Below are 27,673 nucleotides of genomic sequence, written 5' to 3'. Positions count from 1 at the left end.
AACTAGAGCAAGGCATCTCCTTTAAGAGTCACTCAGCGCTAACAAGACAGACGCAGAGAGGGAGTAAAAAGAAGAAGAAGAGAGGGAGGGTGGGTGGAGAGCTGGAGAGAATTGGCGCTGAAGTGTGAGCGAGAGAGAGCACGCAGAACACAGCGTGCAAGTGTCTCCTCTAACCATTGGCACTCTGATACATTTCAAAGCCTCGCACCTTGCAGTGAAGCATCTGACAGAACTTGGGTAGCATCTGAGACTTGTACTCGAGCAGACGGCCGAACGAATGGGCTTTTATTCAAGGAGCAACAGTTCAGAAGGACTCATCTGAGGCGGCTGTAATTGAGGATGAATTTCTGAGAGACCTGCTGGGTAAGAAGGATCCAAATAGTGACTTAAGATTTAACAACTGCCCAGAAAGCCAAAAAGGCACGGGAAATTCACAATGGATGAATGTCCTTGGATTTGTTGGCAGTGCTGATCTGTTTCTCAGTTTGCTGGTGCATTTGGGTCTCTGAGATTCTGCTTTAAGAGGACGAGTTTGTAAGGAGTTCTGGTACAGTTCTGTTCCACGCTGGACCACACAACCTATCTGCAGGAGGTCTGGAGATCATGGGGAAATCAAACAGCAAGCTCAAACCTGAGGTGGTGGAGGAACTAACCAGAAAGACCTACTGTAAGTGCTTTCTGACTACACTGTTAAGAAAAATGAATGTGAAGAACTATTAAAGAGCCACTTTGGGTTCCCCAAATAACCTTTAATGGAACATTTCCTAAAATAATTTTTGTTTTTTTAGTGTGAAGAACTTTTAATAATCTAAAGATCCATTTTTAACTAGTGAAAATGCAAAAGAAACATTCAGTAGATGTTACAGTTTCTATATGGAACCATAAAATAATATTTATTTTTAAGGATGCAAGTGATAAATGCTGTTTCGTAGCCATGTTTTTTCCCGCCTTTACGTAAAAAGGCCACGGTGGCTATTAAAACCACATTTTTTATTTATCTGTTATCCTCTTGGGTACAGCACATGCACTAATTAATAGACTAGAAATATGAGCTAACTGTTTGAAAACAACATTGTTAAACCACACTCAAGATACCACATATATTTTGTCACAAGAAATTACAATTCTTGTGGCATCACAAATTGTGATAAGCAGAAGCCTGTAAGTGGGCCTAATCAGCATGTTTTAAAAGCCCTCCAATTGGGACTCAAGCTTTATGAATATGCAAATTGGTCGGTCTTGAGATCTGTAATCAGGCTGGTGGTTGCCCAGAGAGATATCTGAAAGTGGCTTGCTCTCTGCCAGTGAAGCAGATTGGGTTTCCATGGATGCATAAGCTATATATGTAAACACACTGAGCTAAGATCTCGATTCTAAAACTAATGCAGTTAAATGACAAAAGCATTGGAAATTCTAAGGACACAATTCACTGTAGGCCTTCTTTGCATTCTCCATTAGTTTGCAGTCTCTTTATATAGAAATGAATTTTTGTTCATATATTAATCAAATCCTATCTTAGAAACTGTTGCCATCCAGCTTATCAAGAAACAGTTTTTGCTCTTTTCAAATGCAAATATATGGAAGTCCTGTGTGTTTAATTATAATATATATACAGTATATATATTGCAGCTGAGGCACTTATTTTATAGTGACTCCAGCTACAAGTGTTACACATTTAGTTTTTTTGGTTAATTAAGTGCATCATCTGGGTATTTACATTTTTTTACATTTTCATATTGAAGACACAATGGCATAGTACAGTACAAAAGTACAAGAAGTAGCATGCACCTACAAATAGAGTTTTAGAATGCTCCATAGTTTATTTATTTTTTTACAAAGATTTACAGCTAAATGAATCTGTGAGACATTATAAAACTCTATATTAGGTTACACTTTCTGAACCGACTAAGAACAAATACCTAACCTGACCATCCGTTTATTAGAAATGATTTAGGAAGCCTAATATAAAACATCTTATGATGATCTTTTTTTCATCAAACTTATGAAAAGAAGCCAAGACACTGTGAGTAAATAGTGTCGGTGTTAATAAGCAGTGAGCATGTTAAAGTAGGCAGCGCTGGCTTGAAGTCATGCAGATATAGAATGGGAAGTGACAGCCAATGGCTTTCTAATAATGGTGTCTGCTGTGTGTTGGGCTCAGTGGTGGGCGCTACATGGAAAGATGCTGGGCAGGAAATTACAGCATGCAGGGAAATGTGCCTCCGTGCTGGGATGGACTCCATGGCCCTCACTTTCTTTCTTTCTTTCTTTCTTTCTTTCTTTCTTTCTTTCTTTCTTATACTCTCGCTGAGTCTCTCTCTTCCATTTAATTGCCTCTCTGTGAGCATGGAATGGAATACTGTAATTAAAGCCTTATCAGCTGAAGGACATTGCATTTCTCTTTCTATCCATGTATCCCTCTTACCTACCCCTCTCTCTCCTCAGCAGTCCCTTATCTTTACCCTCCTTTGTTATTTTTTTCTCCTCATCCCCATTTGTAACCTTTATCGGTTTCTCATTCTTTTGTTCCTGTACATTTTTCAAGTCTCTATAAGCTGGAGCCCATAGCTAGAAATTATGTTTTTAATCGGGGAGAATTTGTCATTTGTGTATTTTTAGGTTTGCTTTAGCTCTATTGTCTGGGACTGCTGTAAGAAAGGGAAATAAATGCTACACCTAAAATACATTTGTTTTTGCAGTGTAGGATTACCAGGAAGGAACCATTTTTTTATAGAGACAAGCAGTTTTGTACTTACTTATTGGTGCACTTGAACATAAATTAGCTGATCTCTATTTAACTGTTAGTCTTTAGATATGAATAATATTGTTTTTGATTTTCAAAATTATATATCATAAAAAAAATTTGAAGTCGGTTTAGTCTGAATAAAAGTTGAATATAAGCAGGTTTTGATTCACAAAAATGTATCCATTTAAACCTGTAGTAAATAAACAAATATAGTATGTAAAACATGTTTAAAAAGGTTGAAATCATAAGTGCCACATACAATTTATAACATAATTTGACTTTTTGACTCTTTTCGATTCTTTTCAAAATGAACAGCTGGCCTCTCTCTCTCTCTCTCCACTGCCATCCCAGATGCAACCGACTAATTCAATCTACACTTTCAGCCGTTTCATGTCTGCATTTTGCATATGTTTATGGCAATTAAAGGACAGCTTAACTTGTTTTACAGCTGTGGAGGCTTGCTGCTGCAAGTGTTTATTTGAGTGGGCTACATGATTGAGTTTTTTGCGTGGTGAAGTGCAAAGGGAAGCGTGCATGAATATAGACTAGATTTTAATGTAGGCAGAAGATTTTTCATTCTGCCAGGAAGGCCTTGATCAAAAGCTTATCAATCAGAACAGTGGCTCGCCTATTCAGTGTGGTGAAACAGATTTTCCATGGCATTTAACTACAAATATGAGGCATTTCTCTTTTGTTTGGTTATGTAACACTGGTATTTTCATAGCAATCATTAGATTATTTAATGGAGGACATATCTCCTGGTATTGATTGAATGTAAGCTACTGTTGCAGCTCTGTGGAGAATTGTAGCCTCAAAGAACTACAGCACTGGGCATTAGAGGCCTGAATGATTAAATGAGGCAAATTTAAACAAAGGCCTATATCACTGCCAGCTCACATCTCAGTAAAGTGCTACATGTAATCTCCAATGGTGCTTTCTCTAGAGAGCTCACTATGCGCTCAGAGCAGTGGAGCAACTGCCCCATTAAAGATTTGCCCTTTCAGTTAGCAGATTTGCATACAATTGTCATTTTAGGTTCCCTATAGAGTGTTAGTAGCTATATAGTCCAAATGAAATATGAGGGTGTGAACTCTTTAAGTACTAATGCACCAAAACATTCTGCCATCATTTACTCACCCTCATGCCCTTGTTTTTTCCAAGCATTTACAATAGGAATAGCGTTTTCAGGACTTCAGAAAGATACAAAAGCACCATAAATCTATTATAAAAGTAGTATATACTTGTTATCAGGTTTATTGAAGTAAAAATATTTCTGATTAAGACCATTTGTTTGAACTGGCTTAAGTGCTTCATCTAAAAATCTAACTGAATTTGTTCTTATAGACTACTTTTACAATGGTTTTATTGTGGCTTTTTTTTTTTTTTTTGCCAATTTGGAGCTTAACTGCCCCTCTTCCTTGTCCTCTTTCATTATATTGAAAAGGGTGGTGGTTACCTTTTATGTTCCATTGCAGTAAATCAGTAAATCACACAGGTTTGCAAAGTATTTCCATTGTTTGTTTGATCCGTGCCTTTAATTGCTCACAGCCATTGTGACAGTGTGTCTGAAGGGGTCAGTCATTTCCTTCTCCGTCACGCTTTTCTAAATCTCTTTTTCCAGAGCTTGAAATACAAACTCTTTGTTTACCCCCATTAGAACAGTCCACCTCAACAATGATTTTATGTGACTTTGCGAGGAGGCATCTGAAAAGATCTTGCTTCTGTATGGTTTCCAAGTGATTTGTGGTCTTAGTACAAAGAGAGCTTGGCTGCAGAGTCATTCATAGAATGAGAAGGAGGGATGTTGGAGTCATTTTCGACTTGTTTTATAAAACAAAAAGCCAGCATGAATTCACAGTATTTCCTCTCAGCAGACCATTTAGTGAAATGTATTAGACATACAAATGTTTAATAGTGACAAAGGAGGGTCTGCACACACTGACTGTGTCAGAAACCTGAAAAATGTTGACTTCTCAGGGAGAACACAAAGATAGGAAAGCATCAAGGCATGTTTGAGTCCAATGTTTGCGTAACATCCTACAAAGATTCCTCCATCTGGTCGATTTTCTGAGGGCAGCATGAATGCATAATTTGTTGCCTGAAGCAATCCCAGCAGGGTTTTGCTGAGTTCTTTTCTAATCATGGCCGACCAAAATTATGGAGTTGGCTGTGGCTTTTAAAAAAAATTGCAATGCTATTATTTCTGCAATTTTTTTGCATTGTTTTGCAACAAAAACTCATGAATAATCATTATTTAATTATGAAAATAAGTTTAGTTTGTTACCATCATAAACATATCTGAGTAAGGCAGGACTATAAAGCAAATAATGGCACACTACAGTCTACATTAAAACACATAACAAATTAGTTGGAGATTTCTGTGAAGTCCGATCAATTTCGATTGATCTAAAATGAATAAGCACAGTTATTTCAATAGTGTGCCCTTCACCACCAGTTACCAAGATGCTCCCGGTGCAGGTGTCTTAACTTTTTAGTTCCTAAAAGCAATTCAATTGATCTGAAAACAATGCTAAATCATTAGGCTGTGGTGTCAGTTTTGGTGCTTTCATATTTACCCGCATATGCAACCTATATATGCCATTTTCAGTGATATCCAGTGTTTAGTTATTCATGTAGAAGCATAAAAGGACTCTAAGATCCCGGAAATACAGTAGAAATCAGTCAATTTAGAACTAAGCTCTGTTCTGTACTTTACATTTTAACCAATATTAGGTCATCCAATTGTTCTTAGCATACAGAATATAATATATTTTCTTTTATTTATTTATTTATTTATTTTTTTACAGCCAAGTATGGTGACCCATACTCGGAATTCGTGCTCTGCATTTAACCCATCCAAAGTGCACACACACCGCAATGAACACACACACACCGTGAACACACACCCGGAGCAGTGGGCAGCCATTTATGCTGCGGTGCCCAGGGAGCAGTTGGGGGTTCGGTGCCTTGCTCAAGGGCACCTAAGTCATGGTACTGCCGGCCCGAGACTCAAACCCACAACCTTAGGAGTCATACTCTCTAACCATTAAGCCACGATTTCCCTTAGTATATATATATCTAAGAGTAGTGTCCTGTTTGAATAGCCAGTAAGGTTTCATAACTCTGCCTTCTTTCCAAATGCTAGGTGTCCAAGTCTCTTTTCTTTTTTCTGTCTTAATCTCTCTTTTCTCTTCATCTTTTCCTCACAAATGGGGCACAACATTCCCAAAGGAGGTTTTAGTGAGACAGGATGAAGGTAGACAGACATTGCGCACTCAAATCTTCAAAAGCTTTTCTTGCTTTCGTGATGGGCTTGAGCTGCTAACTGCACAGACAGCCATATTTCACTAATTATGATTATCGACAAATGATGAATTCTCTAACCAGTCAAACTGCAATTAGTCAAACATGACAGAAGAAGTAGACGTTAATTGTTATTTACATGCAGATTTCCAGTTACAGCAGATGTAAACTAAACCCATGCTGTGCTGTATTTGACATCCTGTGTCTGGCATAGCAAATTTCTAACTCTCTGGCACCACCAATATGCCAAATTTGCACTCATAGTAAGGTCTAGAAGAAAAATCCTTGGCTCATGCTGAGTCGAATGCATCCCAAATCTTAAAGTTCGGTCAAGACTTCTACTTTTTTTATGTTCATCCTTGACAGTATGTCTGAATTTCACCAAAATTGGCTTGGATCATCTTCATTATGGCATCAAAAGCTTATTAATCGGTCTGCATGTAATGATTGATTTGACTAATTAGCCAGCATACCATGTAATTAGATAGCATTTCTGATCAATTGATTTCCCTAGTATATTCCAAATAAGATGCTTTATCTATACGTATTTTCAATTGAAATTGCAAAACTGCTGTTTTCCATCTGTACTCATATAAATCTCAAGTAGTTTTCCTCAGAGGAATAGATGAGCAGCCATGCTCTTCAAGTTTGTTAGAGGAGGGACTCTTGGGGTCCAACTGTGAAAGCTGCCTCTAAGAATGCAGAGATGAGAGTAATATGATATTATGTCAGGGGATTTGTTGTTTTGCATTTGTAAATCACAAGCTTATGTAATCCACCAAATGCTGTTGACCAACAAACCACAGCCTACTTATTGTCTTCTGGCTCTCACTTCTGTTCTTGCATTGTTTTTTGTTAGCCCTGTTACCTCTTATGAAGCTTGTTGCTCCAGAGTGTCTAATAAGTCTTCTGCAAGTCACTTGTTAAATTAATGTCAATGACCTACAAGTGAGTTCATAAAAAGTGTTAGTATTGTGCATTTTAGAAGACAGGCTGAATCACAAGAGGCAATCAGATATTATGTAATGATAATGTAGCACAGGCTGCCAGACAAATATATATTTTGTATTTTGTTTCATTTTTAATTTATTAGTTTATTTATTATGTTCCTGTTTCCCCCTACAGTTACAGAAAAAGAAGTTCAGCAATGGTAAGTTATCTATCTATCTATCTGTCTCTCCATCTGTCTGTTCTGTCTTTATATTACTCTATCTATTTTTCTATCTAGTTCTACACATACTCCTCTGCTCAGTGTTTATCCTCCTCCTCTCATCCCTCTGTTGTCTGTTGTGGCACACTGGGCACATCATGCTTTTATACCTCCATCTGCTTTGGCCACTCAACACAGCATCATTTTACATTTTCTCATCATTTTGTAGTTGTGCTTCCCAGGGGAAAAATCTCAGTGTCTACCCTTGAAACAGACACATTTGACAGTAATGTTACAGTCCATCTCTCCGTTCATGTTCCCAAATGACAGCAAGGAGGAGTGTGTTGTTTGGCACAGCTCATTCAATATCAGTCTGTCACAGAGTTCAAGCGCTGGCACCTTAGCTGGCATGCCCAAGGTCAGTCCAGTCCTGGCACTGTGTGTCCCTGGGTATTTGCCAGGCTAAACTGTTGACTCATTTCTGCCGCTGCTGGTAGATATAAAACCAGCGAGGAAGTACAAAGATGTGGGGCTGCAGTGGGACGTGAGCTATAGGTGCCTTTTGAATTTACTCCGCCTGTCAGAGTCCTGTACTGTTGCTTCTTTAGTATCCATCTTTCCTTTGAGGATCCTTTCTGTGGAGAAAATTATGTCACTAAAATGACACAGAGATGAAGGTGCAAAAAGCTGTTGTTTTTTTGTCATGTTTTTAACCACAGTGCTTTTGTGGTGCACAAATGTCAGAAGTGTGCATTTAAACTTAAATATTATCGTAATTCCAATTTATATACAGAAGTTTCTGGTCAGTAAGTCTCTTATGCTTTCCAAGTCTGGATTTTTTTTTCTTTTAAATAAAAACCTTTTGAAACATTATGAATGTGTTTACTGGTACTTTAATGCCTACTTGTTGAATGAAAGTATTAATTTCTTTCTTTCAAGTCTTTAAATGGTGTAAGGTTATTCAGAATAAGAACTGTGAGATGGGAAATTGGAACATTGGAAATTTATAATTGCAAAATAACATGTTGGCGTGAAACAAGTGTTTGTAATGTTTAAATAGTAATAGAACATGTATATGTTTTCTCATAATAATTTCTGTCTGTCAAAAAGTAATAAATTCAAGTTACTTGTAACTATAGATTATACAGTTGTGCTCATGGATAACTTCGTCCTTAAAACTACTGTTGCCTTCTTAAAATAACTACATTTCCAACTTTATTGACAGAAATAGTGTGTGTTTACTTCCAGGAGATGCATAAAGTCAGTTATCGCTTGTTATTTTCCTTATTCATCAGATGGTCAGTGAATGGACTGTGGTGGCAAATCTGAGGCTGAGAGTACTATTCTTGTATCTTTTTTGAGTGGTTGTAATTTTAATCTTTGTTATTCAATCTTCATACAGAAATGAAATCCCCAGCATTGACCAAGAGTTCCACTTGCTTTATGCATATAAATGACAGTTTTTATATGTGCTGATATAGGCATTGATCAGCCAGCTACATTGCTTTGTGGTTAACCAGCACGGAGGCTGAATTAATGGCTGTGCACAGGTTAACCAACAGCCCCGGGAGCAACAATTAAACATCTCAGTGATTAATTTAGTCATTTGTCTTTCCCTGCAGGAGCTAATGGACTCATGTGTTCTGGACACCATAATGAAAGTCTGTATTTGAATATACTGCAATCTACTGAAGTGCCTGTTAATGGAGGGCACAGCTGAAGTGCCATAAGGTGGCGAGGTTTTTGTCAGGAGTCTTGCTAAACACAGACACATTTTTAAGTCATGTTTCATTCATCTTCCCCTCCAGTGGATAATCGAGTCGAACTCAATAACCCAGTTAGCTCAATTTGTGAACAAATCATTCCGATGATTCATTCTAAAGAGTAAACTCGCTTAAGTATTCAATCATCCCTTTTTCTCAGATGTACAGAAGATGTGTACAGAAGATATTTTATTCAGGAACAAATGGCCAACTCTGTCAAAGAGACTAGCATTGTTTTGTGTGCTGGTATCACTACCATGCTTTCTTAAAGACATTGTTCACTCAAAAATAAAAATTATGTCATTATTTGCTCAGCCTCATGTGGTTACAAACCTGCCTGACTTTATTTCTTCTGCAAAAAAAAAAAAAAGTAGTTAAAACATTCTTTTATATATATATATATATATATATATATATATATATATATATATATATAAGAATGTTTTAACTGCTTTTGTCCGTATATTAAAAGTTAGTGGGACATAAAGCATTCTAAATTTATTTGTTATCAACAAAAAAATAACTAGTCTACATTATAAATGGTGACATAAACCGCCAACATCAACTCGCATGATATCTCATTGGTTCTTGCATGTCACATGACCAGACTTTCATGTCACCATATTTGATGTTGCAAGTTAGACCAGCATTAAACCATCAATAACCTGCTTGGACCATCAACATTGGTCTTTTCAGCAGGGATGTGACGTTTAATTACTGATTTTCACATCAGCGATCTAGACTGACTGAACTGATATTGTAGGCTGATGTAGTCGAATATGGAACTTGTATGGACAGTTTAATAGCGTGTAATTAGAGAACGAGGCAGCAGCAGTTCTAGAAAGTGCCCTTTAGACACTGCAATGAAAGATGCCTACACTTCATCGTCACATCTCAATGAAAGCTGATGTTTAACAGCTTTGACGGGGCAAATTTGTTTTTGTTTGAAATCTGAACATTAAAAATGTCATTCCTTAAAACCGTGCTGCATTTATGCACATCATATTTGAAGTATGAGAGCTTTGTGTTCCTTGCCTTTCAAAAAACAGCATGCGTTGCTTTGACAACATTGGCGTGCTCAAATTAAGCCGCAATCAAGTTAGATTAGCTGAAACCGAAATGCCGTTACCCTTCTCATTTGCTCTGTGCTCACTCTGTGCATGCTTAATGCTGTGGAGAGTTTGAATTCTGTGTGTTGAGAAGTAGAAGGTTGTTCAGAGTTCCCTGATGGGGCGTAACAGTCCCCACCACCACCACCTACCACCTTTGCCAATGAATGGATAAAGCATGAATCATACTTACAGAGAACATTTTCTCCTTTCTTGGAGCTGTAAAAATAGCCCAGCTGATTTGTGAATCATTCATTTGACTGACTGTTTTTCCTGACTGGTGTGGTGTAATGGGGCAATTGCTGAGACATTACACTGCTGGCATTGCTCCGCATGTGGCCAGAGGATGGCGTCATAAAGCTACAGGAGGTTATATAGACTCCTGACCCTCTGCGAGATACTTGTGTGCATGTGGCAGAAAATATCTTTGATTGGTTTTATGGTTGTGTACAAAATCCTTCTTTGATACACGTAATTTCTGGACTTAAAAAGTCTCATATGCTCAGCCGAACCATTAATAATAGTGAGTAAACTTACTGATCATGGCTGTGTTTAAGACTTGCATATCCTTTGGATGTTTAATTCAGCATTTTTTAAGCTTATTTGAACTTACAGTCTGCATTAAAATGGAAATTTGCCTATTCTATTTTCTATTGTCTACCTGTTTCCTAAAATGCCTTTTAGTGATCTTATGAACAATTCATGCATGCATATGTTTTTTTTAACCTCAGTTTTTAATCAAAATGTCAACAACAAACTTCTCTAACCATTTAGTTGCTTAAACCATATCCTTCCATCATTGACCACAAGCTTGCGTTCAGATCTGCCACAATCAAATCAACAACCAATGAACAGAACCACATTTTTATGCTATTTGCATAGAGGTGGAAAAAACTATCCCTGGTAGTAAAAAAAATAAAAATAAAATAAAAAACCCATTTAATCAGCATAAGATGGTTCATTTATTTTCTATTATCTGCCTATGAGCAGTGATGACTTGCAGTGAAAATGCATTTATGCTACAAACGTACACTAGCTCAGTGAAATTTGTTGGATGAAGTTACAAAGTTTAAACTCACAAAGATTGATGTAAACTGTTGCATCTATTTTTTTTAAACCCCAAACATTTGTTTTCAGGGAATAGACAAGTTTAATTTCCTCTGTTGTTAAAGGATGTATATTTGTTGTCTGAAGTCCTGAATTAGTTCTGAGGTTTTAGAGTCTGCTCATCATACTGAAGGCAAAATTGGGATCATTCCAAACCAAACTGGGGTATGCAAACAAACCCATATGACCTTGCGCTTGTCCTGTCCCTCATGTTAGCAGAGTCTTCTTTCCTTTAAGTGAGGAAGTTCCTGCCCTTTATCATCAGGAAAGGGAGAGAAAAATAGACAAACTGAGTAAGAGAGAGGCTGTTGTGAGAGTTTGGTAGCCTAAATCACACTGAATCTCCATTAGGAGTTTCAGCATGCGAGTCAAAGCTGAGAGTGTTGTGCTGAGATATCGATAAACCCTCTTTCCCTTCACGCTCACATCACCTAACAGCCTGAATTCACATTCTGTGATAAACATCTCGGTTACGTATGTAACCACGGTTCCCTGAATAGGGAACGAGATGCTGCGGTGACGTCACCGTATGGGAACACCCCTCGGTGTGACGAATGTCTGAAGCCCTATACCATCCTGCCAATCCTATTGGCCAAATAGCGCTTGGCACCACCCCACGCATGCGTACGCATCGTATACCTGGGTGCCACGCGCTATTTCGCTCAGATTTCATGAACTGAAGAAGAAGAAGAATATCAAGGTATGGAACGGCCGGGACCACAGCATTTCGTTCCCTATTCAGGGAACCGTGGTTGCATACGTAACCGAGATGTTCCCTTTCATAGGTCACTTCGATGCTGCAGAGACGTCACCGTATGGGAACCCTATACCATAACGCTTGACATACCTGATAGCTGGGATCCAAGGAAGCATCTGCTCAAGCGGAGAGAACCCGGGAGCCAGGAGCCATCCTCACATCCAGACTGTAAAACTTGATAAAAGTGCTCGGTGAGGACCATCCTGCCGCAGCACAGATATCATCCATAGAAGATCCACTGAGAAAAGCTTGTGAAGAAGCCACTGCTCTCGTGGAATGAGCTCTAATTCCTAAGGGTGAAGCGAGTCCGCGTGACTCATAGGCTAAAGATATTGCCTCCACCAGCCAATGGGACATGCGTTGTTTTGTGACAGCATGGCCTTTATTCTTGTGTCCGAAAACAGATAAACAGCTGGTCAGACTCACGCCATGGGGCTGTTCGATTAAGATAAGTCTTTAGTGCTCTGACAGGGCAAAGACTCAGATCTCCTGACCCCGCCTCTGCAGGGGGTAAAGCCTCCAAGACCACTTGTTGAAAGTGGAAAGGGTTAGAAGCGACCTTAGGGACATAATAAGGCCTCGGTCGCAGCAATACCTTCACAGAGCCTGGTGCAAATTCCATGAACGAGGGTGAAACAAAAAGAGCCTGTAAATCCCCAACTCTCTTGAGGGAGGATAAAGCCACAAGAAGAACCGTCTTTAGAGTCAGGATTTTATCCGGTATAATCTCCAAGGGCTCAAACAGATGCCTTGATAAACCTTGCATCACAATGGATAAATCCCATGAAGGAACTCGCGCAGGGCGGAAAGGCCTCAGCCGTCACGCACCCTGTATAAAACAAGAAACCAGCGGATGACGGCCCACTGAGGCACCATCTATATATACGTGGTTAGCTGAAATGGCTGCCACGTAAACTTTCAGAGTGGCTGGCGTTACTCCATCAGAGAAACGGTCCTGAAGGAACTCCAGTACTGAAGCCACTGGGCAGTAAACTGGATCCATATTACGAATTCAACACCAGGCCGTGAACAGTTTTCATTTGAAAGCATATAAGCGTCTTGTAGAAGCTGCTCTAGAGTTCATTATAGTCTCGGTGGTTTCAACAGAAAGACCAGGACCTACTAACTCACTCCGCTCAGAGGCCACGCCCACAGCTTCCATAGATCTGGCCTTGGGTGCCAAATCATTCCCTGTGCTTGCGATAGTAAATCCTGTCTGAGGGGAATCTCCCATGGAGAGCCCGCTAACAGACTGATCAGGTCCGCAAACCACGGCTGTGTGGGCCACCACGGAGCCACTAGCAGCAGCTGCTCCACTCTGTCCAGCCGTATCCTGGATAACACCGCTGGAATTAAACAAATGGGGGGAAAAGCATACAAGCTGGTTCTGGGCCGATTGTGAGCTAACGCATCCAAGCCCAGGGGCGATGGAGGGCATAGGGAGAACCACAGCGGGCAATGCGTAGTCATGCTCGACGCAAATAAGTCCACTCTTGCTTCTTCAAAAATCCGCCATAAGAGGCTCACCGTTTGGGGGTGCAACCTCCATTCCCCCTGCTCCAGAATCTGTCTGGATAGCAAATCCGCTCCGAAGTTCAAACGTCCGGGGACATGAACCGCTCGGATCGACAGAAATCTGTTCTGAGACCAAAGAGGAATATTTCTCGCCAGCCTGCACAGGGGGCGAGAGCGTAATTCTCCTTGATGATTCAGATACGACACAACCGCTATGTTGCCTGACCTGAGCAGTACATGACGGCCGATCAGCAGATTCGAGAAGTACTGGAGAGCTAGAAAAACTGCCAGTAATTCCAACCTGTTTCAGAATTCAGCGGAAAGGAGGTGGGCCTTTTCGAAACTGAATGGTGTATCAGTGACGAATTGTGCGTAACACCCATTGTGAAATGCCGGGCAAGCGGTCCCACGCAGCCCGATACAACATTAGCAGTTTCAAGATTTCCGCCTTCTTCAACGTTTTCATATGCGTTAAAATGTCCGGGCACGAAAAGCTTGCGGCGTCTGTAAGCAGGGGAAGCGCATGCGTCAAAGTCATTGCGTCTCGTTGTGTATAATCCAGAAGCGTGTCCACGGCAGGAATTAATCCAACAAGATGAACATCGGGCTCTGCCGGCGGCTGTGTGAGCCGTCATAAATGGGACGTCTTTGCCAGACCCTTAAACCGTCCCTCGGATTCTGAAAGCTGAATTGTGCAGAGTGTCTGAGGGAACGCTCTGCATGATAACTCGATCCAATGCTGCTCGAAGCGACCTTTGCGGTGAGACAGTCAATGTTTGAGTGTGGGGACTGCAGTGAGAGGGTTGGCCATGGTTCGCCATGTCAGTGTTAGTGATGCGCGCCGAGTACGGCTGTTTCCAGGACCTCGAAACCTCCTGGTGGAGGTCCGGAAAAAAAGGCAAGGGCCTTCGGGGCTGTGCAGGTGTACGACTAGTTAGGAAACAGTCGTCCAGTTTAGATGAATGTTGGGCCTCGGCCTTCTCAACCTCCCAATCCAGCCCCAGTTTACCCACCGCGCGAGAAACCACATCCAACAGCTCGCTGTAGGAGGGGAAACACGCTTCTCCTGTCCACTAGGTTCCCATATGGTGACGTCACCATAGCATCGAAGTGACCTATGAAAGGGATCTGAGCTACACTAATAGTCTGCTTGGGTGAAGTTGACATTAGTTGATATTAGGGGTGTAACAGTACGTGTATTCGTACTGGACTGTTTCGGTACAGGGCTTTCGGTACGGTGCAAGTGTGTACCGAATGACGGAATGCAATATTTTGTGCACAGAACATAAGTACATTTTTGTGTTTCCAAACGAACATATTAAGTGGCAGAAGTCTCTGCGTTCAGTGCAAATCCCGCCCTGCAGCTGATTCTTGGCGCAAGCGTCTCAGCTGCGTGGCGTGTTCATTTTTAATTCGGCTCCCATGTTAACAGGTTAGAGCTTGCAGACTGCCTGCGTGAGACGCGCGTCACGCGGAAAACGCGTGCATGCTAGAAATAGAACCGACGCCTATTTTTAAAGTGACACGCAAGCGTGTTGGAAGCGTGTCCAGGCAAAATAGAATAGGAAAATATGTTATATGTCATTTTGTACACAAATACATATGAATAATGACACTTTGATGTTTGAAAGTCTATAGGTTGACATAAATTCAGATATAAATGTAATTAAAAAAATAAATTAATAATTATCGACTTTCAAATATTGCACCTGTCAAACATAGTCTATTTTGCCGTCAATACTGTTGACGGTGTCCTTTATCAGTAGGCTTTATATTTTTGCTCAACATGAAGTTTAGATATTGTTGTCATGAAGACAAGAGCCTGGTCTGTCGGCGGTCTCCCTCTATGCCACCTACAGCAGCAGCAGCGCGCCAGCGCCGCGTCAGGCACGGTTCTGGTGAAGCAGGCCTACAAGCTGGGATTGGTAATGCTGCACTGTAATCATAGTTATTTATTTATTTTTTTCATTATATTTTATTATATGATATTGGTTTGAGACTGAGAGTATTTTATTTATTGGAGAACTTTGCAGCAGTATTTTATTTCTTATTCTATTCTTATTTTATATATATTTTATTAAAAAGTATTTAAAAAAAGTGTATAGTAATAAACAACCTGCAGTTTAATGTTTGCATTTCTTTCCCTTACTGTACCGAAAATTAACCGAACCGTGACTTTAAAACCGAGGTACGTACCGAACCGTGATTTTTGCGTACCGTTACACCCCTAGTTGATATACATTTAATGCAGTATTTGACTGTGACAGTGTTGCTGTTTATTATATTATATTATATTATATTATATTATATTATATTATATTATATTATATTATATTATATTATATTATATTATATTATATTATATTATATTATATTATATTATATTATATTATATTATATTATATTGTTCAATAGTGTGGTTGGTTTCTAAGTATTTTTTATGTTTTTAATGTATCTTATGCTTACCAAGGCAATATGTACTATATAATAAAAAAGGAATATATTTATAATAATCTGTGATATTGTGGACAATTATTAGAATTTAAAATAACTGTTTTATATTTTAATATAGTTTAAAATGTAATTTATTCCTTTGATGTTAAAGCTAAATTTTCAGAATTTACTACATGATCCTTCAGAAATCAATCTAATATGACAATTTAATGCTCCAGAAATATTTATTATTATTATCAGTGCTGAAACATGGAAAATGTATTTCTTTGAAATTGTTTGTAACATTAGGAATGTCTTGACTGTCACTTGACTGTCACATGCTGATCAATTTAATCAATGCATCCTTGCTGCATAAAACACATGCTGAAACTAAATGAAGTGTTTAGTTATTTTTATTGGGATAAGGAAAAGAAAACTTGAAAGCTTTTTCAAGAAGGTTTGACCAGCAGGGTATAGTAGACAGGAGACATCATTTGCTACCTGTAGTTTAGTGAAAGTTTCATGTCATTCTCAAGTCACAGCAGGGTTCAGGAAGCTGACAGATCTAGCTATAAATTATTTCTAACTGTCAGAAAGAGAACAGACTTCAGAGATCTTAAGAAGCAGGAGGCAGCGTATAAAGACATAAAGCCTATTTTGTTAGCATGGAGATCAGTCAGGTGCTGTGCTCACAGATGAGCATAGACTGTTTGACAGTCTTCTGTAACATCTTGCCCACTTTTCAAAGACATTGTATGAAATGATAATGTTTTTACCCCCTCTTTCAGGTACAAGGGCTTCATAAAAGATTGTCCGAGTGGTCAGCTTGATGCTGCAGGTTTCCAGAAGATCTACAAACAGTTCTTCCCCTTCGGCGACCCCACCAAGTTTGCCTCATTTGTCTTCAATGTTTTTGATGAGAACAAGGTGAAGTGCACATCACTGTTAGGTTCTTGCACAGAAGAATTTCTTTATGGCTGGAGACATTCTGTCTCTCTATTTGTCTGTTCTTTACCTAGGTCAGTGATCCTTGATTTTTATCGCTATTATTTATCGGTGGCTAGTATAATTTCTTTATATATATATATATATATATATATATATATATATCACTCTTGTCATTTAGATAAATTGCAAATCAAGTGCAAATCAAATCGGCAAATCAATGCAGAGCGATATTTGTACCTACACGTGGAGTTTTTTTTATATAGGACATTCTATATCACACACTTATAAGGTTCCTTTAGTGTTAGGATGCTTTCTATGTAGACACCAAACAGAGAGAGCCCTCAGGTTTTGCAACAGCGGACGTATGGATGGGAGGTGAAAGGTTAATTATTCTCACTCTCTTGTGAATTGTGCTCTGTTCCTGTTATTAATTATTCATTAAATAGCCTCAATTTGTTATCTATGCAATCTGTAATGTGATTAGGAGCCAGTTAGCCCTGCCAGATAAGAGTCGTCTGGCAGCCAAACCACTTTCAGAGATCACACACAGTCGAACTAGTCCCTATGTTTATTTATAGGTTTTGAAAGGCACCGCTATTAGTCTGAGACATTAGTCTTGGTCTTTGTTTGCTCTTTTCTAGTACTTTTCTTGTACCACTGCAGTGCGTTTCACCTCAGATTCACTTTTCCAGTCACCGTCTCATGGTCAGTGTTCTGGAGATGTTATCAGTGTGGGCTTGTAAGGAACTGCAGTGATGTCTTACAGAACACTCTCTGTAGTCTGACTCTAGAACAGAGGTCAAAGAGACACAAACTCGGCCTTCCTTGAATTTGTGCTCCATTAGCAGCACGAGTCTGTTCCTGCAAGTTAACAGTCTTATTCTATGATATGGGATTTGTGTTATCCTTTTTCACATTTAATTATGTTACAGCTGTGCAATATAAAAAAATAAAATAAAAACTAAGAAAATAATTAAATGTGTATTTCCCCCCAAAATAACAATTCTGTCATCATTTACTCACCTTCAAGTTGTTCCAAACCTGTATGAATTTCTTTCTTCTGCAGAACATAAAAGAAGATATTTTGAAGAAACCAAAAGCAACCAAAGCAAGAAACTCATACAGGTTAAATGATGACAGAATTTAGATTTCAGGGTAAACTATCCCTTTAATTAGGTTAGATGGCATATTGAATTTAACACGGATGAAAACCACATATACTTACAATAAGCTTTCAATCTGTACAATGAAGCACACTATAAAGATCCTAGATCATGTAATTATCACAACTTGCAACTTTGAAAACTGAAAAGTACTGCTGAACAATCGTTATGTTATATATATATATCCACAACTGAATAAAATAGGTAATTGTGACTTTTGATCTTACATTTCTTTTTCGCAATTGCGAGTTTACATCTTTTTTTCTCTCAGAATTTTGACTTCATCATGACTTTCTCAAAATTGTGAGATACAATTAAGAGTTACTGTATAGAGTCAGAATTGTGAGATATAAGGTCAAAATTGCGAAAAATAAAGTCAGAATTGCAAGATATAACATCCAGTTCTGAGGAGAAAAAAAAAGACTGATATGTTGTCACAATTCTGACTTACTAAGTTGCAATTGTGAGTTTATATCACACAATTCTGAGAAAATTGCGAGATGTAAAGTTGAAATTGTGAGAAAGAAAGTCTGAAATGTGAGATTAAAAAGTCGCAATTAACTTGTTTTATTTTTTATTCAGTGGCGGAAACAGGCTTCCATAGTATATTGTATAAACAACAGTAAAATCCATTAAATGCACTAAACTTCAGATCGTGTAGTTTCAGCATCTGCCAGCAGGGGCTAATAGGGTCATGATGATGAGCCAGACCTCAGCACCTTTATATGACTGGAACAATAAACTTGACTTGACCTGATCCCCACTTTGTGCGGTTTCAAGGAAACACTAAACCCTTATGACCATGTAACATTCAAGCAGATCATCTAAAATGCAAGTCTAGGCAGGGATATAAGAAATGTTTTATGTTGTGGAATACATCTCTGAGCATAATGAAAGCCGCCATTAAAAGTGAGATAAAAGATGAATAAATGGCTGTCCTCCAAAAGGTAGTGCTCTGAATAGTGGAAGTGTTGTAGGGCAGTAACAGTAACTGTTGTTGTTGTTCTCCATGACAGACTGCATGAGACAGCGAAAGCAGATACACTCACAAATGTGACTCATAAGGAAGGGTGGCAAGAAAGTTGAGTCACCTAGAGTTTGCCCGAGGCAGATAGGAAATGCAACAATTTGGTTTAATGAGATTCTATGGTTTGATGACACCAAACTGAACCTTTGAACCTCAAGGCTGTATTTGACTGAAACCTAACACTGCATGCTAGATTCAGTCTGCAGATTGTATAGCAGGAACTGGAAAACTCATAATGTTGAAAGGAAAATGGATTAAGAGAATGGAATACAGAGGAATTCAGTAGGTAAACATGAATTTGATTCTTGTTCCATCAGTGAGTGAGAACATACAATAATAGCTAAATTGTAGCTGATGTAGTATTTTTTTATTTTTTTTTTATTGTATCTTTAAGCTACTTTAGTATTGCATTGTAGTAATTTAAAAATACATATAATATTTATTAGAATTAGGAAATGTAAAAATGTTTTTTTATTGTTTTCTGTTTTTCTTTCTATTAATATTTATATATATATATATATATATATATATATATATATATATATATATAGTTTAGCTTGGCATGTGAAAGTTTTTTTATGTTTCATTTTCTGGAGTCTTTGTAGTAAAGAAAAGTAAGAAGTAAAGCAACAGGATGCTTGATGCATGTTATCATGTTGAAATATGGTTTATAATCGGTTCTTATTAGATAACGAATAGTTAACTATCAGTTATATTTGTCAGTGTTTTATTTATTTATTCATTTATTCAAAGTATTATAAGGGCCTTGAGGTATTTTGTTAAATTTAATTTTTTCTAACCTACTTTTTTTTCTTCTGTTTTTTTTTTGTTGCTGAATATATCCGATTTCATGGTATAGCACAAAAAAATCTATGAAAGTGCAATGGTAGTGAATGCTTTTTGTAGCCTTATCTTTCATTGTCTATAGTGAGCCTTTAGTATATAGTCTAATTGCTGTGGCGTGCATAATTGCAGTGTTTTTATTTTATTTTTTTATTTTTTTACTTGCTATTTGTACTCTGTAGTTCAAGAACAGTTCAGTCTGAAATAACACATTGCAAAAATAAACAATTGCAAATCAGGCAGGGTCACCTGGATGTGAAAGCTTACCAGTGGAACAATGCTTTGATTGGATAATTTTATTCACAGAACTAAATGCTGTCTGTCATTGTTAGTGCCTCTTCAGAAGTTCCTTAAGCCCAGCAGTTCCGTCTGATGTGAAGATGACAGAAAACAGAGTGCATAGTCAGAAAAATTCACACAATAAAGTAAGGTTTGAACAAGCAAGCTGAGGGTTTCCACCCCCTGAGGTTTTAAGACATATTTTGGAAGATCTTAAAGCTGTGTACTAAATAACATGAAACTGCATTCATTTACCTCTCTTGTTCTAGAGAGGTTTCAATAGACAAATCATAAAATGTGTCATAACGTATCTGCTGGTTATTTGGAAGTGGAATGCATTTTGTAATGGCTGGTGGTGCCAGCCTGTAGCCCCAAGGCAGAGCAGGGGGTGGGACAGGAATAGCAGCCCACTGGCCCATTTTATTCTGCCAGTCAACAGAAGGCTTCTGGGTAACACTTTACAATAATGTTCTATACTTTAAAAATAGTTAGTGCATTAGACATCATTAAAAAAACTATGAAAATTGGTTTTTAAAGCATTTAATAGCGAATGTAAAGCATTTAATAGTGTATGATCTAATGTTAGCTTTTACAGTTAAAATTTATTAGTAGGCTGTTTGTATAAATTAATTAAAATAAAAGGGCAATAACATTTTTTTTTTTTTTCACAGGATGGACGGATTGAGTTCTCAGAGTTCATTCAGGCCCTGTCTGTGACCTCACGTGGGACTTTGGATGAAAAGCTCCGCTGTAAGCAAGTTTTTGACTAATAAAAGCCCATTCAAGTGAGAATCAGTGAAAGACAGAAGTACCTTTGTGAGATGCTTCATAAAACAGTAAGCATTCTGAATATACAAAATCCCAGCAATGACACTTAAGTCACATTTAAAAATCAATGTTTTTCATATATATATATATATGTTATCTTATATGTTAGGACAGTATTTGGCCGAGATACAACTATTTGAAAAAGTGGAATTTGAGGGCGCAGAAAAATTTAAATATTGAGAAAATCGCCTTTAAAGTTGTCCAAATCAAGTTCTTAGCAATGCATATTACTAACCAAAAATTAAGCTCTATTAAATTTAGGGTAGAAAAATTACAAAATATCTTAAAGGTCCCATGACATGGATTATTTCATATCAGCATAACAGCGTCATTCGTTGTAACGGCAGTTTAGGCAAATGTGCAGATTTACTCGCGATGTGTGAGAGTTCCGGAAAAAAAGGGAGCATTCTTTGATCGCTCTCTGTAGTTAAATCACAATTTAAATAACAGATTTGTTTCATGCTACTAAGAGAAACAACGTGAAGTTGATCGTTTAGTCACTGGCTTGATTCACTGATGCATAAAAAGTATTAAACGATTTAGAAAGAAAGTCTGTGTGAACTTGAATAATTAGCTACACATCAGAAATCACTGATCACAGATCAGGCATTAATGAACACTGTTACTCACTGTTTGTGCCGGTGCTGTCGAATCCATATCATAAAAGTCTGTTTGTAACGCCTTTGCTGACATTGCGACTGAATTATATGTAAATATTTGGGCGGGCAAAGCAGAGAAAGGGGAGGTAACATTTCTCTTTACAACGTCACAAAGAGGAAATTCCAGATCAGCCCGTTTGAGCTTCCATTTTCTCAAAGGCAGAGAAAGATAGCAAAATCTCGATTTACACCGATTAAAATTTTATGAAACTTGGGGACCACATACATGCTAGGGGAAGTCATATTAATGTTAAAAAACCTCAGAAAGTGAAATTTTCATGTCATAGGACCTTTAATGATTTTTGGCATAAGAGAAAAATCAATAGTTTTGAACCATATATATATACACACACACATCTAGTGCTGTTGCGATTTATCGCATCCAAAATTAAAGTTTCCGTTTACATATTATATTTATATGTACTGTGTATATTTGTTATGTATATATAAATACACACACATACAGTATATATTTTGAAAATATTTACATGTATTTACTGTAGATGTATATATTTATATTTTTATTATTTATTTTACAGATAAATATATTTAATATATAAGCGTAACATATTTTTCATAAATATATACTGTATGTGTGTGTATTTATATAGACATAATAAATATACACAGTACACACACATATTATGTAAACAAAAACTTATTTTTAATTTTCTTTTTTTTTACTTTTGACAGCACTAATACATACACACATACATACTTTACACGACATATTCTTCAAATTCTTTATTCTTCAGAAAATAATGAAGAAGAATTTAAAGAATTTGGCTTATAAATTATGTTTGTGCTTTATTTCTTACAAATAAATATTGCATGGTTTGATATTTTATTATCATACATTAAGGCTTAAGTGTCTGAATATTTTTTGGGAGCTGTGTTTTGTAAAATTGATTACATTTGAAAATGACCTCAACCTTTAACAACCAAAGCAATTTTCTTGCTGATACTAAAAAGACTCTTTTACATATACGGGTCGCGTACCGCCTCTTTCTCTGTTGACTCTTCACCCCAGGCACTGACCTGTGTTTGCACTCTGCTGTGTGAGATGTAGGATTGCCTTTTGTTGTAGCTGAGCGGAATGAAGTAGGGCTGTTTGGGTGGGACGTCCTAGAGTCCTGGAGTGAAGAGAAAACCATAGATGGCGAGATGAAAGAGTCGCTCTTCACTGGTGTAATTGCAGTGCAATGATTTGGCTTATACAAAGCATGCCTTTTTCACCCAATCCTGCATCTATCATTCCCTGTAGTGCTTACATATCTGGACTCTGCTAACAATGCTTTTCAATACATAATCAAAATAAATTAAACCCAGTCTACCGAGATGCCTGATGGTGCTTTTTTCATGGTTTAAAAAAATTATAATATAGATAATTATATATTCAATATCATATATATATATACCGTATTTTTCCGGACTATAAGTCGCACATTTTTTCATAGTTTGGCTGGTCCTGCAACTTATAGTCAGGTGCGACTTATTTATCAAAATTAATTTGACATGAACCGAGAGAAATGAACCAAGAGAAAACATTACCGTCTACAGCCGCGAGAGGGCGCTCTATGCTGCCAGAGATGCTGCTCAGTGCTCCTGTAGTCTACACTGAGCAGCATAGAGCGCCCTCTCGCGGCGGTAGATGGTAATGTTTTCTCTTGGTTCTTGGTTCTGAATAAATGCGACTTATAGTCCAGTGCGACTTATATATGTTTTTTCCCTTGTCATGACATATTTTTGGACTGATGCGACTTATACTCAGGTGCGACTTATAGTCCGAAAAATACGGTATGCACTTTGTTAAAATTTGCGTTATTTCCTTACAGCAGCTAATGAATCGGAAGTCTTGCACATTCACAGAAAACTTTTAACAGCATAGTATTTCTGCACACTCACCATGACTTCTTGTTACACGCTTTAGGGGCCTTCAAGCTTTATGATCTTGATAACGATGGCTATATCACACGTGAGGAAATGCTCAATATCGTAGATGCAATCTATCAGATGGTGGTAAGTCACCGTTCATTTCAACTGTAATTATAGTAGGAACATATGGCATTCATTTAATGAGTAAAATCTTTCATATGTCTTTAACATTACTTACGTTTTTTGTTTTTTTTTGTTTTAAGGGAAACACAGTGGACCTTCCAGAAGAAGAAAACACGCCGGAGAAGAGAGTGGATCGCATATTTGCCATGATGGATAAAGTACGGATATGTCCTTTCTTCTTGACCCCAATCACAATGAACCAGTTAATAGTCCAAACCAAAACCGAGTGTTATTATGCAGCGGGCTGTTTATTTTATTAAATTAGTGGATGTATTTTATTTAATCTTTGGAAATCACCTAAGCAGACTAACGGCGATATATTTTCTTGGTTTTGGAAAAGAAAGAAATGTGCACAGATTTGTAATGAAATGAGGGTGAATTAATAATGACAGAACTGTCATTTGTTGGTGGAATATTCCTTAAAACCTAAGGATTTTTATGCAGTCCAAACTCAACAGTAATGATTATCGATCAACCATCACTAAAACCATCAAGAAAGTCCAATTTACTAACCACATTCTCATCATCAATCCAGTGCAGATTAAGGATACAGTAGGAAATAAGAGCTCATATCTGTGGTAAAGCTAGCGTCACTAACGCTGCCCTCTGGTCTATAAACGCCATTTTGGCATGCGCTACTACTAACATTGGAGCCTAGCATTAATGCCCACTCAAGCCCTCTTCAAGCCCTGAAAGATGAGATCAGGACTTGTTTGGGAATGTTGACAGAGATGGAATGCTTTCCAATACTGTAGCAATCTCAGATAAGAACTGCACCCAATAAGGTACCAGCAGGGTTATTTTAAGGACTTAGTGCTTCTTCAAACAAGTACTACACTGAGCCACATAAGGTGAAAGAAACGTTTTCATCGCCTACTCTGTTTTGAATGTTTCTTCATTGGATCAGACTGCTAGCACTCGCCCCCTGCTGGGCACGTGGAGCATCTTAAAAGTGGGAGAGTGTTTTCCTCATGCATAATTGAAAATCCTCATGGCTGTTATTATAGTATCCTCCAGTTTGTAAACTGATGTAACCTTAAAGTCTATTCCACATTCGTTTGAAGTGTCATGCATTCGCATAAAACCACAAACAACCTTAAAATAATACATAGTTGTTTGTACTCGGCATTTGAGATGGTTGTGATTCTAAACAATGTTTGTTTGTTTACCCAGAATGCTGATGGGAAGCTGACCCTGCAGGAGTTCCAGGAGGGATCAAAGGCAGATCCCTCTATTGTCCAAGCTCTGTCACTCTATGATGGCCTCGTATAGTAACAGGTATGTTGTGTTAAATAGAAATGCATCTAGCAGTTTCATTAAATACTGACTACAATACATCCGATGTTTTACATTTTATCATTATTTTAGTGTACTTTTATATTCATAATCATTGTTGTACACTGATAACAGTGTAAAGAGAAGAGTCACATGGTCCCTAGTAGCAGAAAACAGGGCATTTGTCCAAATATGATGCACCTATCACTCTCTTAAATTAATTATTTAGAAGCTGTCTGCCAAGACAAGAATGTAAGTCTACTAGAGGAGAATGTAAATAAGTTGAGGAAAAGTATATTCTACATTTTAAGGAATGGATACATTGAAATAAATAGCCAGTGATGCAATTATTTTTATATTGTTTCACAAACTAATTAACTAATTAAAACTACATTATAGAAAATTCCTCTTCCTGTCAATCCAATTCAAAATCAGTGTTGAACATCCTGTTGTTCACCAGCTGGATTTCAACACAAACTCATGAATTGAAAGCGAGCTGTTTCTTAAGGATAGTTGACACAATTAATAATCGGTCATTAATTACTTCCCCTCATGTTGTTCCGAACCCATAAGACCTTCGTTCATCTTTGTAACACAAATTAAGATTTTTTCTTATGAAATACAAGAGCTTTCTGACCTTCCATAGACGGCAACACAGCTACCACATTCAAGACCCATTCATTGTTGAATGAAGTCTTTATTTTTGTTTTCTTTGCGCATTTTTATCGTAGCTTCATAAAATGAAAGTTGAACCACTGATGTCACATGGAGTATTTTAACAATGTTTTTACTACCTTTCTGGGTCTTGAATGTGGCAGGTCTCAGAAAGCTCTCGGATTTCATCAAAAATATCTTAATTTGTATACCAAAGATGAAAGAAGGTCTTAGGGGTTTAGAACAAAATGAGGGTGATTAATTAAAAACTAGAATTATTTTTTTAAATGAACTATCCCTTTAAATAAAATTACCCATCCCTCACTGTGAGCATTTTTTCTTATGGTCGTTGTACAGGTACGGCAAAGGATCCAGTGCGGTGCCATCCCACAATGCCATTCAAGATGATGAGTCTTTGTCGTTTGATCTCTCATTCTGGACACTTGGACACTTCTGGAGACCGAGAAGTCTCACCACAAGCAAATCACATTTCATCCAGCAATGACAGAAAAAAAAAAAACCTGTCATCCTGAAACTTGTGTGTGTGTGTGTGTGTGTGTGTGTGTGTGAATGCTAAACTGCAGGATCCCATTGCAACTACACCAGTGCTTGTTTTCTGCCGAATAAACATACTGGAGACTATATGGATGGCACTGATTGTTAAAGAAAAGCATGCTGGAAAACCTAAATTAGAAATGTAAATATGTGTAAACATTTCATATTTTTTAATCATACTTTGCTGGGATATTGTGGATGTGCGCTTCATATATAATTTAAGAGACTGTTGATATTTTATTTATTTCTTGTTTACTTTAAAGTATATGCATCGCAGCTGTTACAAGCCTCAACATTTCTAACAGCCTCTTGGAATGAAAGACTGTAATCCTGTTTTGATTTTCTTTGGAACTTTGAATGTGAATTAATTTATTATATTTGCGAAAGACAGCTCCCATTGTGAAGAGTGCGCTGCCCATTCATTGCTGGCAAAAGTCACTGCAGAGTCCTCAAGCTACTTTTTAAATAAGGCACAGTAACCAAGCAACATGCTACAATGTTATCCCTGAACAGTTGCTCCTCAAAACTGATGTAAGTACCTTTGTAATGAAGAAACAATCAGTCTACCATCTGCTAACTTCAACTACACCTCTGCCTTTGTCTTCTCCTGTGTCATTTTCCAGTCAAACTAAAGTCATGGACTTGAACCATGACACTCTCCTCTCAAAGAAAGTAATTGGGTATGTGCTGGTTAGGTTTGAGTGGATCTCATGCTTTATCAGTCACTCTCTGGCTGATGATTAAATTTGAGTCACTGCATAATTGCCTCTAATGTTATTTTCTCATCGGTAAGTAAGATGGAGGTTTTAATATCTGATGTGTCTCCTCTTGATATGTCAACAATGGCTGCTTCCATTTTCATCACTGTGTGGTATGTGTAGAACTGCTGTGCTCATAATAGGACAGTGTTCCACAGGCTCACAAACCTTGTATTCCATCAGCACAATGGATTCGCTGGCACGCTTTCAAAACAATTCGCTGTGGTCAATGAATCCCTGAAGCAATCAATTGTGTCACCCTAAAGGAACATAGATCAAATTCACCCATAAAAAACATATAAAATAGAAGTCTCACTCTCCATGTGTGCCATTTTCAGAGAACCACAAGAGCATTAAGGTTTTTTACAAATATTTGTATTCAGCAAGAATGCATTAAATTGATAAAAAGTGCAAGTAATGACAATTATAAAGTACAATTAAATTCTGCTATATGATACACTATATATTCATAAAAGAATTCGGAACGAAAATGCATGTTTCCACAAAAAAATTAAGCGGCACAACTGTCTTTAACCTTCATAATAAGAATAATATTTTTTTGCACACCAAATCAGGATGATTTCTGCAGGATCATGTAACACTTAAAATGTAGCTTTGCCATCCCAAGAATAAATTACAATTTAAAATACAATCAAATGGACGGTTATTTTAAACTGTAATAATATTTGACTTTTTTGCTTGTTGTACTTTTCATCAAATAAAAGCCACATTGGTGAGCAAGA

General features: G+C 37.6%; 1 protein-coding gene across 2 annotated transcripts; it reads left to right on the top strand.

Moving 5' to 3' along the window:
• The first annotated feature begins 34 nt into the window (after positions 1-34).
• Positions 35-26,934, top strand: ncs1b (neuronal calcium sensor 1b). 2 transcript variants are annotated; one of them, XM_059503457.1, is made up of 8 exons: positions 35-667; positions 7,175-7,199; positions 16,672-16,810; positions 20,815-20,893; positions 23,561-23,649; positions 23,769-23,846; positions 24,862-24,966; positions 25,975-26,934. In XM_059503457.1, the coding sequence occupies exons 1-7, from the start codon at positions 604-606 to the stop codon at positions 24,958-24,960; spliced, it is 573 nt and encodes a 190-aa protein (XP_059359440.1). In that variant the 5' UTR covers positions 35-603; the 3' UTR covers positions 24,961-24,966; positions 25,975-26,934. The 2 variants fall into 2 exon arrangements, with proteins under 2 accessions (XP_059359440.1, XP_059359439.1); XM_059503456.1 differs by lacking the exon at positions 35-667 and adding an exon at positions 5,870-6,002.
• Positions 26,935-27,673: the final 739 nt, after the last annotated feature.

This window comes from Carassius carassius, chromosome 21, assembly GCF_963082965.1.
Source record: "Carassius carassius chromosome 21, fCarCar2.1, whole genome shotgun sequence".
In the NCBI taxonomy this organism is placed as follows: domain Eukaryota; kingdom Metazoa; phylum Chordata; class Actinopteri; order Cypriniformes; family Cyprinidae; genus Carassius; species Carassius carassius.
This window is presented reverse-complemented; position numbering and strand designations above follow the sequence as displayed.

Excerpts from the sequence above, each read along its gene's own strand:
- ncs1b (XM_059503456.1), top strand. The coding sequence starts at position 5,885 with ATGCTAGGTGTCCAAGTCTCTTTTCTTTTTTCTGTCTTAATCTCTCTT. Across the intron at positions 7,200-16,671 it reads GAAAAAGAAGTTCAGCAATG|GTACAAGGGCTTCATAAAAG; the intron begins GTAAGTTATCTA and ends CCCCTCTTTCAG. Across the intron at positions 16,811-20,814 it reads ATGTTTTTGATGAGAACAAG|GATGGACGGATTGAGTTCTC; the intron begins GTGAAGTGCACA and ends TTTTTTTCACAG.